We start from the raw sequence: 17,188 nt of genomic DNA on the forward strand, positions 1-17,188 counted from the left end.
TAAAATCTAGAAAAATAAGAAAATGCTCAAGGAAAAATATATATTTTTGCTACACCAATTTCTGCCACTCCTCTACAAGTTCTCTTCAGTGATTTTCAGGCTGTAAACTAAACAGATCACATATATTTCTTCTTTTAAACCTTTAGTTATTCTCAACCCTTTACAAACGAATACAAAAAATAAATTCACCCAGAACTTAACCCTTTTCCGTTCTAATGACCAGAAACACCCAATACCAAGAAAATAGCAGCTTGTAAAAAGTACAAAAGATTGAGTTTCATTAAACCCGTTCGTAGCCAAAGTGGCAAGCGGCAAAAGGGTTAAGGAAGTACATAGAATCTCTAGATTGTCCATGCAAATGGGAACAAAGAATGCCATAAAAAATACACAACCGATGAGCCATAAAGAACACAATGGAACAGACATTAGATGGAAACAAAAAAGAAGAGAAAACTACAGAAATGATGGGCCACTTTCGAGGGAAACATTCAAGGACACATCGGATAGCCGGATAGGATATATTTGTTAATGGTGAAAGGGTTAAGAGACACCTCGCAAAAAACAAGAATCTCTACCTGATCGTCCACCGATGACCATAAAAAACTAAATATTTTATGGTCTTCACAAAAAGGAATCCTTTACGCGGAAGTGAGTTTTTTTTCGTGCAGTTTTTTACCTCGTTTATTGGGTGGTTGGTCATTCTGTGTGTTGGGAGGAGAATGTGCCTGTCCCTCGGAATGACAATTGTAAGTAGAGCGGAGCGCGACAGTGTCCTCTCTAATGACCATTAGATACTCAGATACATGTATCTTTATCCTCGCATAGAGGTTTCTCGCGATTTTCCAGCTATTTTCATTGTTGAGGCTCTGCTTCTAAGCGTTTCTTTGACCATTACCTGAACAGAAAAGCAAAAACCAAACCAAAAACATACCGTAGACCGTAGCCAAAGCCAAAAATCTAAGAGAAAGCAAGTCGCTGGCGTCATAAAAACCCCGGGATGAAAATACCATTGCAACGATTGTTCGCCATGTCCTGCCGGTTGTCCTTGCAACGAATTTTACTGCATAACCATTACTGCATAACAATGAAAATTAGAGCAACTATTTGCCCAAGTCCCCGTGTGGACTGTGCCTCTGCTCTAGTTTCCTTTTTTAATCCTTCGGTTTTTCGTGCTAAAAAAGGATTTACGGATGTTGACGCGAACCGCCTCGCATCGCCTCGGTCTGCCTCTCAGTCTGTTTACCATAATATTTCCACGAAAACTCCATCCATCTCTCTCACTTTTCCTATGCCTATCTCTTCTCTCACTCGTTGTGGCCCTTTCTTCCTCTGGTGGGCGTTTCGTCGCGAGCACTTTTCACATTTGATTTATGCGAAATATGCAAATTTTTGTGGCATGTTAAGGAACTCCCGGCCTGAAAAGGGCAGTGTTTTGAAGCATATATCATGAACAGCGTTTGTAGTAGCCTTTTTGAAGAGTTGTTTGGTGACCTTTGGGAGTTGAAAGTGTAAAGAAACTAAAACTATTATGAACGAAGGAATGGACGACCCGCCAGACCAAAGATAACTATTAAGATTCTGAGAGTATCTTTTGATTTTAAAGTGTTTTAAAGTGTGAACCTTTTTCCAAAGTACTTAAGCCGTATAGACCATTTTTCCATAAGCTTCTCAAAAATAATCCTTAATTTAAAAGGAGTCATACCAGTTCTCAGGAAACCTTATGAACTTTTACTTTTTCTTTTCCAAACCAAAACAAACGAAATTCAACCGCAAATTAAATTTTGTCTCCAGAATTTTCGCCTCCGATAATCATATCTCAAAATGTATCCATAAAATTACCATATCTATAACAGTAGCACATCAAACGCAAGTAATTGGTTAGCGAAACCAATTTTCACTTAAGATCAAAGACCACAAATCTCATAAAGAAACCACACAAAACACACACACAAAAAATCAGTAGAAGAAAAAACCCCGAAAGAAAAAACTCAAGATAAAATGGCAAATCATCCTTGGCATGAAATCGGCTTAGGAACTCAAGGTGATATCTCAACAGGAGAATGGAAAGGGAAAACGAAGTAGGAGAAAGATCACGAGTAGGGAGAGTGTATCCCTCTCGAGGGGGATACTCGGTCATCCACAAAATCCTGAACGCCTCGATGCACATTTTGTGTGTGTGATTCAATTTGCATATGGGCGATGCAGAAATGCTGAGATGAAGATGTTCTTCAGATGTACCGGATCCTCCCCTTTATGGCACACTCCAATGATCTTCTTGAGGATCAACTGCAGGCCAAAAGGTGAGGGTTCGTTTGCATATGAGACGAAGGACGAGACTACTTTCAGCAATTAGACGATCATGATCATGATCGTGTTTGTGTTTGTACTCCGAACAGAGATCAACATCGCTGTATTTCAATTAAAAGGTCAAGCGTGACGGACATTTGTTATGCCTTTGGCTTTAACTTTACATAACTTTTGGTGCTGGGCCAGGGGTTTGGCCAGGGATCAGGCTGTGGGCATCAGCCATCAGGCATCAGGGGTGCTCCAAAAACACCCGCCCTGCCGCTAATCAGGCTGATCAGCGCTAATCAGGCTCGCTAATCGCTCGAAGGATCAACAGGATCACTGATGATCCGCCTACTCCTCGAGTACTGCGTAATGTTGGATTATACACTGAAGCAAACTCTTAAATCACTTTTAAATCTGGTCCATCGCCTGCTCTAGTTATCCTTCTGAGGATGCGTCCAGAGGCAGTGACTGCATCTTCGAATGCGCGGATTAATGAACGAGGACGAGGCCCGAGTGGGCCCGTGTCGGCATTCAGGTAGTCCTCTAGCGTTCCTTTAATCCTTTCTTCTGCTAAATCCGGTTGCAGTTCTTCTAATCCGGTTGCCACAGTGTCAACGTCCATGCGGCATTGCTACCTGTGCTGCCACACACGGACTCCGATTCCGAGTTTCAGCGATTCTTCAGCTTCACGCTGGTGGTCATGCCATGTCCTGTGTATAATTTGCATTTTCATTCCGCGTTTTTGTTTGCTTTCTGTGCCAATCGTTTGTTTGGTAAATATTGCTTTTAAATTTTCCCCTTCTGTCAAATCCATGCCTTTCTATGCTCTTTCCGCCCCCTCTGTCATAACCATATTCGTAGTTACAAATTTTGTAATTATAATGTATGTATACATATACATATGAACATATGAATGAAAGTGTGTGCATTGGTCGAAACTAAGCCCAAAATACATGGCCTAAACCAGGTTGAAAGTTTGCTTTTGGGCATTTAGAATATGTTTGTAAATTATGTTATTTTATAGAATATTAAGGGAGAACCTGCGTGGAGCTTAGAGCGGTTTTTAGATCATAATTATTTGATTGTTTTAAATGTTATTCAGATTTAAGGGAATAATGTTGGAGTTAATCGTAGTCCCATGTATTTTATTACTACCTAATGTTGTTAAATCTGCACATAAATATATCATAATTTAAGAAATATATTCCGTAATAAAAAAAAACATATTCAATCGTCATCATCATCTGCATTATAATTTCCAAAAAATATCCGGCATACCAAAAGCTTTCCTCAATTTAGAATCTCAAATGTCAGACATTCGACCGTCCTGCAGGTCACACAGATTTTCCTTCAATTAATTTCTAGTGGCAGCCAGCCACAACACACACATGAAACCTCGTCACCCAACCACCCCCTCTGTGCGTGTGGATGCAACAAATAGGGGCAAAATCTGTTAAAGCAACAAGAACGAAATCTCAAAACAGACAAATTTCGTTAATGTGTCTGGGGCTTAAAGTTGCACCGATACGAAAAAAGATAGTGTGTCCAGTGCCCGAAGAGGAGACCAACGAACCCTGGGCCCCAAGTGTAGGCGCCCCCATAAATCCCTACTCGGTAGTGGACACAAAAATCAATAATCAATATTGAAACGAAGCTGCCAAAAAACGCAGCCAAAGAGGCAGCTGCAATCCGCAAAATGCAGCAAAATGCAGCGCGCGTGGCGTGGCAGCAAGGCACGAAAGGATGCCACATTAGAGGCTGCCACACAGAGACAGAGCGAGAGTGAGAGAGGGCCAAGTGTGAACGGGAGAGAGCAAGCGTGAGAGCCTTGGGGTTGCCTTTTGGGGGATGGGGCGCATATTTTCACTCTCACTGTACCAAAAATCCACTCACTTACAGCAGCCACATTGAGTGTTTTGCGCTCTGTAACGGTGAGTGCTCTCTCTTGGACATCGAATCTCTCTCGTTCTCTCGTGGAGTCTTGTGTGTGTGCGTGTGCCAGTGCATTTCTGACATTTGTTTCTTTGCAATTGAGATTTTGAGTGTGATTTTGTTGTTTGCAATTGAGATTTGTGATGTTGAGTGCGTTTTTCGGCTATGACTAGCCTCCGTAGAGCATGGGTCCGTGTCAGTCGTGCTCCGAGACTCTAACAAACCAAAAGTACCAAAAAAACATAGAACAGCAAAAGAGCAAAGAACGGACGAGTGTTGGGCGCTAAAACGAAATTAAAAACGAAATTTTGCCATCAAAAACAAACCAAAGAATAACTCCCAGTGACTGTGCTTAAAAGAAAAGCTTATCCTTAAAAAAACACAAAAAACCAGCAAACAATTTTTTATTTTTCAAACGACTTTTTTTCCGCACATGCGCGAATTTCGCGCAAAAAAAGGAAGCTTAAAAAGCAAAAGCCAAAAAATAGACAAAAAGAGAAGTGAAAAGGAGCGCCGGCCCCTCTGCTCCTCTCTCGCACACGCATCGCTATCGCAGCAGCCGCAGCAGCAGCTTTTGTGCGTGTGGGTGTCGCTTTAACGGTGCCGCGGTCAAGTGAAGGAAAGGAAACACACAAAAGAGCGAAATAGAGAGTGAGAGCGCGACTGGAAACTCGAGAGTAGGTGCTGCTCGCACGGTTCCCGTTTTTGGATCCAACTTTTGGAGAAATTCCGTATTCGAAAAGGTAAGTAAATATTATTTTCCAAATTATTATCTTTGGGGGTATTTTCCCATAAACATTCCACTTAACCTTCAATAAATCTTAAAAAACAACAGATGCAAGTGGAAAAGCTTCCCTTCCCTCTTCCTCTATGCGGTGCATAAACAAATAAATAAACAAGAATTAGGAATTTCGCTTTTGTGGGGGCTAGAATGGGGCACATTGTAAATTGTTGAGGCATAAGGGAGTTAAAGATTACTATTCTTCCCCGATCCTCCCATGAGCCAGAGTTAAGCTTTAATTGTGATATTTATCACCAAAAGCGATTAAGCGAAAGCTTTGAAGAGCATATGTTGTTGTTTATGTTTGCTCTCTTCTTTAAGTAAGCTCAGTAGGTAGTGAGAATGAGTCGAAGCTTAGCTTTGGCAGGCCTCGTATTCGAATACCCTTCCGCATTGCTGCTGTGACTTAGTGATACAATTCCTACTCTGCTTTACAAGCATTTGCACTAAAGCGTACAACCCTAGGCTGTGGTAGGGTATCTTTACAACCGAACTTTCTTCTGTTTCTTTTTGTGTGCTTCTTATTCGGTCTAACCTTAAGAACATACACACACACGATAGAGATAGCATCATGTGGTAAATCATTTGCTAAAAATGCAACGGCACAAAAATTCTAAAACAATATTTTAAAATCTGTCTGGCTTTTGGCCGATCTTTTGGCTGAACTTGTTTTTTGCCTTCGTGCCCGTTCCGCCTCCTGTCTACTGTGTGGGGCTCTTCTTCAGCCCCGAGTTGCAGCCACATAGCGAAGGGAGGGGATACTCTCCTCCGTTTTTCCCCAAGGCCTCCCCTACTTTCCTTCTGGCTGACAGCTAATTTTATTTGTTTACATGTCGACTTTCATGTTGTTTTTCCTTTGCCCCCAGTCCGTTACCCACACTTTTTAGCATTTTCTCGGGCTTTTCTTTTGTGCCACTGCACATTTTCCTTGCCGTCTCTCTTTGTGTGTGTGTTTTTTTTTGTGTTGCAGTCTCTTCCTTTTTTAATAATTTAAATTTAGACATCGAACTATAATTCAAAGTCAACGTTTTGCAATTTTTTAATGGCAAATTGTTTGGCACTTGCCAAAATGCATTTCAAATACTATAAGAAATATTTAACACGAACGAAAGCTGCCACTGCCACTGAGAAATGGTGTAGTTTCTAAATGTTTTTTTAGGAATCATCACAAGATCAGATCTCTTCTTCCCCGAAATGATTGTCTGTCCGATGTCCAATGAAATGATGATGGGATTGTGGTGCACTATTTTAATGCTTTTCCGACAAAAAGAAACGCGAGGCATAAATCAAACAAATGAGTCTTTGTTTGTATATAAATATCTAAATATATTAGAACATATATATATTTATAAACCCAAATGACATTGAAATGCAGTTGCAGTTTCTCAGGCAATTATGGGCCTGCATGGCTCGAAGTGCTCCAGAGAATTAAACTTGACTTTAAAAAGTGCACAACAAGTTGTTGCAAATTAGTGCAGAGAACGTTGAGGCATAAGATCCATCATATCCTTAAAGTAAATACGTTGAATATGCACTACCTCAATCATCATCACTAGGTACAGATTCCATTGAGAGAGTCGGGGGAATACTGTATCAAAAATATTTAATGTGTACGTTTGCATCCTTCCATTTCTTCCAAAGGTTTTTCTTATTTTTGTTCTACACAAATTTTTCAACAAAACACACACATTTTTTTGTGTGAGGCGCATTTTCTGCGTTTTGCTAGATTTTCCATTTTTGCAATTTTCATGATATTTTTACGTGCTCTAAAGAGGCGGAGGCATGGAGCGGGTGGAGGTGGAAAGATGCAAAAAGGGGTGTGAGGTGGCAGTGTCTAAGGGGAGTGCGTGGGGGCTGCAGCAGAACGACTAGCACATGTTTAGTTTACTTTTGCAGTTTCGGCTGCCTCCTCTCTGCCTCTCACTCTGTGCACTGAGCAACCACAATGCCCCACAGCTCTCGCTACAGCAACCCCCCCCTCTTATCAACCTCCTCTCAACAGCACCTCTCTCTCTGCTATTTCTCCTCTTTCGCTGCTTTGTAGCCGGCGTAATATTAATTTTACACTTGGCCTTTAGTTTGGCTTTTGTTGGTATACCCTTGAAGAGGGTACGCTTGTTTTTATCAGGTATTTGCTAGGTATGAAATAAATTAAGTATGCTTGAGCCCATTAGGAGCCCATTCCACTACTGCTCTCGAAGATATTCCTAATCGAACTATATGTATGCTTATTTCACATGTGTAGATAGTTCTGCTTTTAGTTCCAACAGAAATGATGGCTATTCAAGGGTATTTAAGGCTTCGGTATCCAAAGTTTTCGTTTCTCTCCTCTCTTGTTGTTTTTGGGAAATGCACAAAAAAGCGGCCAGAAAAATGCAAAAATGTTCTTTGTTTCAGCAATAGAGATCCAAATAGAGAAATACAGAGCGAGCGAGGGGGAGCGGGAGACTGCACATGCAGCATACAGCACAATTAATTTTTGGCTTTTCTTTTAAATTTCTATTGTACAAAGGCAAAATATTAAATAAATACGAATATGTTCAAATGCAAAATGAAAAATGCATTTGCATTCACTCTGCTCTCCGCGGAAAACAGCATGCGAAAAACTTTTCCGTGTACCATCAATTATGTGCACACAAGAGTATGGTGCACTCCCCCACCTCACCCCTCCATTGCTCCCATCCCCCTCTCGACTGCTGACGTTTTTGCATTTTTAATAATATTTACTTGGAAGCACAAACAATTGCCCAAAAATGCATTGAAAATGCTGCGGAAAATGCACTAATTTTTGGAAAAATTATATCGGCAAAAAATATTCATTTTGCACAGAGAAATAAAGAAAGGAAAAATGATTGCTCTTGAATAGAAAAATTCTTGGTGGAAACTACGCAAATCAAAGTGCATTTGGAAATTTAGTGGAAGGGAAAATCATGGCAGCAAACGAAAATATGTGGGAAAACTAAAAACGAAATTCTATATAGAAATCTTCGTTCGGTTGAACGTTTCTTCGATAGAAGATTAAAGAATCGAAATGAAGGATTTACTGACCTTCAAATTGTTAAAAGAAATGTTGAAAAATGGTTTAATTTATGTATTAAATTTCTGTTATCGCTTCCCTTTTTTTTAATAATTTTAAATGGGAACTTTTTGGGTTTTGGTTTCTTAACAAATGTTCCATAGGTTCTGCAAAAGAGTGAAAAATATTTAAAAGAAATATAATTAGCCAACTACACATTCCATATATTGTCTATATATAATCCTTTACAGAAGCAAAGAATACCAAAAATAAACCAATATATTGAACAATATATGAGCTGTAATAAAGAAATAATGTATGGAAAGTGTATAGAAATTGTGGGAGAGAAATTGTTGCCACTTGCCATTCAAACAAAAAATAGAATCCCAACAGCTGTACTTCTTATTCTCCGTAGAATCCCTTAGGTATATCACACACTCTTTCTCTCTGGGGAATTAGTCCTTTAATTTAGTTAAATCCTTTGTTACTTTTTATTATATTAAAGAAAAGCCGTAGGACACCTCCTACTTCTGCTAGGTTTAATCCCCGCGTTGAAAATGCCACGGGGAAAATTCGTTTCGCTTCGCGTTTGCCTCATAATCTGGATAGCCAGTCCGCTAAGCTCCCGGATCATCCCAATACAAATCCAAATCCAAGTGTCGTGATTTTTCTGTCTTTTGCAACAATTTTGTTGTGTGCTCTAATCCAACAATGGATCAAGCCATGAGGATTCGCGGCAGGATTCGCGACTCGCGACCTGTACCTGACTTTTCATCTCGCTCTAATCCCATGACGCGTGCGTCCTGCCGCACAGCCACTACCTGAGGCAGATATAAGCCAATGCCAGTTTCAGTTGCACATTCAGTCACAAGCGACACAACGCACACGCAACATCAACATTCGTTCGATTCTTTTTGGAAAATATATATTTAAATTTACGAAATATTTGGATTAATCTTCGAGAGCGAAAGAACGAGAACGAGAAAAAGCGGCTACAAAAACGGTAGGTGGAAGCCTCAACCCATGGATATTTGTTGCCACCATTTGTGTCCCATACTGCGACCATTTTGTTGTGGAAAAATCACTCAAAAAAGCCACCCTCCTCCTCCCATTCGTACTCCCTTCTAGAGCCATGCTTTAGGGGTGGCTCTCTCTCGTAAAAATCGCACAAAAAAAGAAGAAAAAAGAAATGTAGAAAAAAGGGAAATAAAAACCTGACGCAGGCGCAACAACCACTAACCATCCCCTCTCTCTTTTGTTCCTCTCTTTTAGCCTTTGAAGCCTTTGAGCCCTGCCGCCAAGATGCAGAACTGGGAGACCACTCCGGCCGCCAGCTACGAGCAGCATAATCCATGGTACAGCAGCATGTTTGCGGCAAACATTAAGCAGGAGCCGGGATTGACCAGCGGCAACAGTGTGGCAAGTGGCAGCCCCAGCCCGAGGCAGTCGCCACTGCCATCGCCGGGGAATCACTTGGAGCAGTACCTCAAGCAGCAGCAGCAACAGCATCAGCAACAGTTGCAACAACAGCCCATGGATACCCTGTGCGGGGCAGCAATGACACCATCTCCGAGCCAGAATGATCAGAATAGTCTGCAACACTTTGATGTGACGTTGCAGCAACAGTTGTTGCAACAGCAGCAATACCAGCAGCACTTTCAGGCAGCTCAGCAACAGCAGCAGCAGGCACACCACCACCATCATCACTTGGGATTAGGCGGATTCAATCCGTTGACACCGCCAGGATTGCCCAATCCCATGCAGCATTTCTATGCCGGAAATCTGGGACGTCCCAGTCCACAGCCAACGCCAACAGCAACACAGGTGGTGGCACCCACCCAAGTGGGTGAGAAACTGCAGGCATTGACCCCTCCCATGGATGTGACGCCACCAAAGTCCCCAGCGAAATCCATTGAGAAGGAGCTGCTACACCACGAAAAGGAGCACGATCAGATGTCCAACTCGAGCGAGGATATGAAGTATATGGCAGAGTCCGAGGATGATGATCAGAACATTCGAATGCCCATCTACAATTCGCATGGAAAGATGAAGAACTACAAGTGCAAGACATGCGGTGTGGTGGCCATCACAAAGGTGGACTTTTGGGCGCACACCCGGACCCACATGAAACCCGACAAGATCCTTCAGTGCCCCAAGTGTCCCTTTGTGACGGAATTCAAGCATCATCTGGAGTATCACATCCGGAAGCACAAGAACCAGAAGCCCTTCCAGTGCGACAAGTGCTCCTACACGTGCGTCAACAAATCCATGCTCAACTCCCACCGCAAGTCGCATTCATCCGTGTACCAGTATCGTTGTGCGGACTGTGATTATGCCACCAAATACTGCCACAGCTTCAAGCTGCATCTGAGGAAGTATGGCCACAAGCCTGGCATGGTGTTGGATGAGGATGGCACACCCAATCCTTCGCTGGTGATCGATGTCTATGGCACGAGACGTGGTCCCAAGAGCAAGAATGGTGGCACTGACAGAAGCAGCAGCAGTGGCACCAGCCACAGCAGCAGCAGTCGAAAGAGCAATGTGGCAGCTGTGGCGCCACAGCAGCAACAGCAGCAGCCACCAGTAGCAGCAGTCACCTCGCAGTTGAGTGCCGCTCTCCAAGGATTCACCACTTCAGTGGCAGCTCCCTCGCCTGTAATGCCCGCCTCTCCTGCCAAGAGTGTGGCAAGCAGCAGCAGCAAAGTGGACCAGCAGCAACACCAACAACAGCAGCAACAGCAGCAGCAGCAGCAACAGCAACAGCAACAGCAGCAGCAGCAGCAGCAGTCGCCTGCAAATCTTCTGCCACCGCTGGCCAGTCTCCTGCAGCAGAATCGCAACATGGCCTTCTTCCCGTACTGGAATCTCAATCTTCAGATGTTGGCCGCACAGCAGCAGGCCGCAGTTTTGGCACAACTTTCCCCACGAATGCGAGAGCAACTCCAACAGCAGCAGCAGCAACAGCACCACTCGCAGTCGCAGCACAGCGACAATGAGGATGAGGAGCAGGATGATGAGTACGAGCGCAAGTCGGTGGATTCTGCCATGGATCTGTCCCAGGGAACACCAGTGAAAGATGATGAGCAGCAACAGCAGCAACAGCAGCAGAAACCCCTGGCGATGGTGATGAATCTGAAGCACGAGGAGGAAGCCACTCCTCTGATGAGCAGCTCGAATGCCTCACGTCGCAAGGGTCGTGTACTGAAGCTGGACACGCTCCTGCAACTGAAATCTGCGGCTTTGAGCTCTCCTGAGCACGTCAAGGTAATGCCCACTGCATCATCGCCCATAGCAGGACGCAAACAGCTGCCCGAAGAGCATTGTTCGGGCGCCAGCTCTGCGGATGAGTCGATGGAGACTGCGCATGTACCTCAGGCCAATACGAGTGCCAGTTCGACGGCCTCCAGCTCGGGGAATAGCTCCAATGCCAGTGCCAGTAGCAATGGAAACAGCAGTTCCAACAGTGCAGCAGCGGCACCCGTTGTGGCATCCACACCCGCAGCAGCAGGGGCCATCTACGAGTGCAAGTACTGTGATATCTTCTTCAAGGATGCGGTGCTCTACACCATCCACATGGGCTATCACAGCTGCGACGATGTGTTCAAGTGCAACATGTGTGGCGAGAAGTGCGACGGACCCGTCGGCCTCTTCGTTCACATGGCCCGCAATGCGCACTCCTAAGAAAACACCAACCCAAAACCCTTGTTATTATTATTTATATATATAATTATCCATCATCGTTGTCCTGAATTGTACATATTCGTAGTATTAAGTTTTCAATTAATTTTGTTGTCGAGAATTGTAAATAATGCATACCCTCAAAAATCGTAGAATTAGGTTTAGAATCTATCTGTAGAACCTATCCGTAACTCTCTCTAACTATCTAGAATCTATCTATCTATCTGCCTTTCGCTGATTTCCATTTTTCATATACGACTACAAACCCTGAAAAAGGTTTAAAAAATTATCATCCCAAAAAAATCGAAACAAAAAGCCTAAAACTCTACAATTATTTGTAAGAAAAGTCAAAAGTCCAAAGTCAAATTACGAGTAATAATGTTTAGGTTTATAATAAATATATGAATATATTTTATAAAAATAAATATTTAATCTTAATTTTTAATGATTTCCCGTCTCTCTTTCTCTGGTATTCTCTCTCTCAGTATTTTGTTTTAGTCGAAATTCAAAAAACACGAATCGAAAACGAACCAAATAAATACAATTTATTCAATATAATTTTGCACATCATTTTTTATTTTAAATTTTTAACTTGTAGTATTGTTTAGAGTCTTTGCACAACTTCGGCACAAATGACAATATTTTCGAATGAAACGATGAAAATGAAGTACAAATTTAGAGAATTTTAAGAGGCCGCTGAGCAAACGAATCAAAATTAAATAGTTTTTACTCGAAAGAAAGGACTTTCGACACTTTAGTCCACCCCCAGTGTAATCCTTGGAATGTGCTCGTACTCCTTTTTTAAGTATAGATATTTGTAAGTCCAAAGTTTCCGCAACGAAATGTTTTTATGTAATTGTGTAATAAAGAAACAAAATATATTATACAAAAGTTTTTGGTATTTATTAAACTACTTCTTACATTTCAGGACTTCTTGAACTGAAAATGCCCATAATGAGCTTTCTGTATTTCCTCAACTATATTTTTCAATTATTATGATCCTTTACTCTCAAAACTGTTAACCCACAACCCACCATATGGTTTCCCTGACTGTCAACACGCGATCTCTGACATATGATTTATCATTCGAAATGGTAAGCAGCAACAATGCGGAAAAGTGTATTGATGTTTCCATATTTTCTATTGGAAAAACTGCTCCATCATTTGCTAAATACCCAAGTTATTAAATGAAAAGAAAAACATATTCATGTAGAGGAGAAATTTGTGTGCGGGCGAAACCAAACAAATTGGTCTGGCAAGGGATCGCCATGGGTTCGCTCTTTCTTTCCTAAGAATTTTTGATGGATTATTGACATTCTGCGTGAAAACGAACAATTCGCATTGCATATGCATGGTGGGGGGATAGAATTATATAATAATGAAAAACTCATGAGCACGAGCATCGCATGTTGGAGTTGTCAGGGAGGAGTGGCGGCAGGGCAACGCCTTTCACAATGCAAGAGATGATGCAGCATGCGATCATCTGAGATCGCCTTGGGATCGTCTGCGATCACTTGGGATCGCTCTTGGGGTTGGCGCGCATGCGTCGAGCGCACTTCAACCAAATGGCGCGTGGATGTTGGAGGGAAATTTTCTGTTGGTTCATTCGGGTTTTCACTCAATTTTATATAAATAGTTTTTCTTTGGGGATGGCCTCTGATTGGTTCATAGGTTCTTTGGTTCGGAATGCGCTCCCTAGAAATTCTTTCCATGTAAATTTCACTTAAATGCCGTTTTTCCTCATTAAAACTTCAATCATTAAAAATAATAATTGATATTTATGGCCGAAAATTAATTTTAATAAAAGTTGGGTATTCTATGATTTGTTCCATGATGGTTTTGGGTCTATGGCAAAAAGCAGATCGTATCGGAAAATGCTTTACCTTGAACTTAGAGATAGGAATCACTGTTGGAATTTGTTTTCTTCAAATCCAGGGTACTATTTTTAACAAAACTAAAGGTTTAAGGGCTGATCTCATACAAAAATTAAACTTCAGTCTTAGACGTGCTGCCAAATATTAATTTAGTTAAAAGTCAAAGGATCTTCCTCTCCCAAGATGATGGGTTTAGCGTCAGATCTTATCGCAAATTAGATTTTGCATATATCCCTTTGCGATCACAGACTTTTCGAACATCCTTTGCTCATTTGAGCAAAGTTAAGTTGGCAATTTGGACGTTGGCCTTTGTCCTTTGGGCACTGGGTTTCCTTCATATTTTTGCTTGGCTTGTGGCTGAAGCAAGCGAAAGATGTTTATCATGAAAGAGAGAGGGTCCGGTCCGTCCAAACATATTGTTTGACCTGACCTTAACGATCCCTAGTTTCTGGTTTTGTTTGTCGGGTTCTTATCCTCAGCTTGTGGCTTTGTCTGTTGCATTTTCTTCTCTCTTTTTTTTGTTCCTGCTGCTGCTGCTGTCTCATTGTTTGCGGAATAGTTACAAAAAACGAAGCAGAAAGAGGAGTCTGCCACTTTGTACCCTGGGAGTTCTTCAAATATTTCAATTGCTGGACCCTTGCTGACCATTTGAAAGGTGTAATTTTGGTTTCTGCGCCTGTGCAGCTGTTCTCTGCATCACAGAGGCTCCCAGAATCTGTGATTGACTCAGGGAACACGCGTCTGGCACGCTCTCACCTAATATAATGCATCATTTGTGGGCACCCCACAGCCAACAGTAATCCAACCACTCCTCTGTAAAAACCTCAGTGAGGAAAAAGTATTATTAATATCGTGGTATCGCTGTACAGAAATCTCCCACAGTGCCATAAATTCTGTATTTATGTAGCCCTCCCCCTAGCAACACCATCGCCATATTGAAATGGATTATGGGATGGGGTTGAATATGGTTTCTGTTACGGATTCGTATGGCTATAGGTATAAGGATTTGTGGTGCGCCATTTTTAGCTTCATAACTAAAAATAACACACACCAAAAATATCCTCCAGAGAGGGAGAGAGAGAGGGGAAATGTGGAAAGGGGTTTACAAGGTTTTTCACTCTCGTTTTTCCCAAAAGTTGTACACGAAAAAGGCATGCATGTGAGGGCCGGCTGGGTTGGGTGTTTAGTTGATTGAAACGCGCTGCTGGGGGTTGGGTTGGGTTGGGTGATGATTAGCAAACCACCCTCACACCCCATTATTACCCAGAGAACTCTGCGTACACTCTTTAACCAGAGAACTCTCTACTCACACTCCTTATCGAGGGACCCCTCCTTCCCTTAGTGAACAGCCGCCGCCTCTCGATGAGCTGTTGATTGCATCAGTAATTTTCTCCCGGCGCCCACATCTCTCTCCATCCTCAAAATTCTCCATTCCTTTTTTCCACAACTTTACGCATTTTAATTATGAAAATTGCCAGAGTTGGAGGATCGTTATGGGTTCGTTTCAGGATCGTGTTAGGATCGACAGAGGGACCACACCAGCATCTGTGTGTGTGGGTTAATTATCCATTCGTCGTTTCCCTTTCCTCGGACATCTCAAGCGTGACGTCATGTGTGATCCCACCTCAAGGATTTGTTGAACAGTCGATTATTTATTTCTGTAAACAGTTTTTCCCTGGAAATGCAGCAGCGCAGAAAGGGAGAGTGCCGTCCAAAAGAGTTCCTTACGATCCGTCCAACAGCTGACCAGAGTGTCCGAGGTCCGCCAGTCCTTTCTGTGGGATTAAGGTGGGTGTAGCGAATCCTTAAGTGGTCACCGCTGCCGCTGCCACTGCCGCTGCTGTTAACAAGCGGCTGAAGGATCTTTTGCTGACCAGTTGAGTTTTGGCATTTGACTGAATTATGGGCTCAGGCTCTCTAATGGCCATAGATCTTGTTAGACGCGTTTGAATAATATTTTGGGATAAATAGATGCACATGTTGTGTGTTAAAAAATCGACTGAAATGGGTAGAAAAGGATTTGGGAGTATATCCAATTGATTCACTGTTAAAAAATAAGAATCGGAATGTTTTTTTCAAAGCAAACGTAGCTAGAGGCTGCTTCAGGAAAAATTGTTCAAAATAATTTCTAGATTATTCTAAGGCAGAAATTCAAAACCCACGAGAAATATTCAAACTATAGAAATGCAAGCAAGTATTTATAACAACAATGAAAATATCAAAGCTGCCATCTCTCTCCGGTATACCCACCCGTTCCAAAAACTATGACTAAATATGAAACCAAATCAAATCTGCATTTAGCTCTAGTTGTGCATTTTACACCAAAACCAAACTGATACACAAAAACCCAACCATTCTATGGAATATCCATGAATGGCTGCCCAGCGTGGATGAACCTCCATCGACCACAAAATGCTATGTAAATTTTCCAAAAACCAAAACTAATTGCAAACGCATTCAAATGATGAATATGCAAAAGTGCATGGAATTAAAGTCATGGATAGATAAATGAATTGTGTATGGTGGTTCTGCTGCTACTGCTGGGGATCCATAAAAGACATAAAAGAACCCACTAGTCCCACTAGGGAAATAAACAAAAGGCCTGGCCCAAGAAAACTCGCGACAGCAGACAGCAGATACAATTTTTACAGTTCCACAAACAGAGCTGCGTCCATCAGGCGTCCACTCTTTGTATATCCACAAAGAAAAAAGAAGAAATCATAGAGAGGAGAACCGCTGACTGGTATGGAAAAAACATCTGCCCCTGATGGCACTTTAGTTAACGAAAAACAACAAAAGGTTAAAAATATATGCAAGAGAAGAGGACGCACGACTCCGATGCCCTATGCCCAGTCCTGTGCCATCGATAATGTCCAGCATCCGTTATGGCGAGACACACAGAGAGAGAAAAAAAGGAAGTGGATATACTACAGGACACAAGCAGCGTGTGCCTCTGCTCTATGTGTGTGTGTGTGTGTGTGTGGGGGTTGCACAGATATACGCGTGTCGTCCTGGCAGAGTCCTCCTCTATTTCCCGTTCTGTATATTTGCACTGGATGCGGACCTCAGCCAGCCGCCGTTTGCTGCGTTTCCTTTGGTCAGTTTGCTACAAACAATACAAATTTTTGTGTGGGTTAGTCGATTGAATGCGAGATTCCACATGGATACTGCGTACTCCAGCCTTTTCCTTATGTTTGCCTTCGGTTCGGGGCGACACCAGATGCCAATATACGAACAGAATGTCCAATAGAGTAATCAAAGAAGCCTGAGAGACAGGGAATGAAAGGAGTAGTAGGAGTTGAGGCAGTGTGGGACACAGCATCGAGCTGGATGGAGGGCATTAGCCTACTCCAAAGATCAAGTTTTAAGATCTCCTTAAAATAAAACTCATTTGCCTATAAATCCCATTCAAAGTTAGCCGCAAAGGTTCCCACATTATCCTATCAATCGCGAACTCTCTTCCCCTAATTCCTCCCTAAAAAAAACACCAATAAAAACCAATCAAAATCCAGTCAAAAAGTCAAATCAACGCCTATTACACAATCCAAATGATTTCCAGGAAATTGCATGCAAAAAACGATATTGCAACCAATAAAAAGATCTCACACAAAAAAT

General features: G+C 42.3%; 1 protein-coding gene across 4 annotated transcripts; it reads left to right on the forward strand.

Moving 5' to 3' along the window:
* The first annotated feature begins 4,405 nt into the window (after positions 1-4,405).
* LOC117897475 (protein hunchback) lies at positions 4,406-12,014 on the forward strand. Of its 4 annotated transcripts, none has more exons than XM_034806330.1 (3): positions 4,406-4,967; positions 9,294-9,524; positions 10,752-12,014. In XM_034806330.1, exons 2-3 carry the CDS (start codon positions 9,324-9,326, stop codon positions 11,700-11,702), a joined length of 1,152 nt encoding a protein of 383 aa, XP_034662221.1. In that variant the 5' UTR covers positions 4,406-4,967; positions 9,294-9,323; the 3' UTR covers positions 11,703-12,014. The 4 variants fall into 4 exon arrangements, with proteins under 4 accessions (XP_034662221.1, XP_034662220.1, XP_034662218.1 ...); XM_034806329.1 differs by having other exon boundaries at positions 4,408-4,967; positions 9,294-10,736; positions 10,788-12,014; XM_034806327.1 differs by having other exon boundaries at positions 4,408-4,967; positions 9,294-12,014.
* Positions 12,015-17,188: the final 5,174 nt, after the last annotated feature.

The sequence above is a fragment of the Drosophila subobscura genome, chromosome O, assembly GCF_008121235.1.
Source record: "Drosophila subobscura isolate 14011-0131.10 chromosome O, UCBerk_Dsub_1.0, whole genome shotgun sequence".
Classification (NCBI taxonomy): domain Eukaryota; kingdom Metazoa; phylum Arthropoda; class Insecta; order Diptera; family Drosophilidae; genus Drosophila; species Drosophila subobscura.

Bases quoted from the DNA above. Each gene is read 5' to 3' on its own strand.
- LOC117897475 (XM_034806327.1), top strand. From the start codon at position 9,324: ATGCAGAACTGGGAGACCACTCCGGCCGCCAGCTACGAGCAGCATAAT.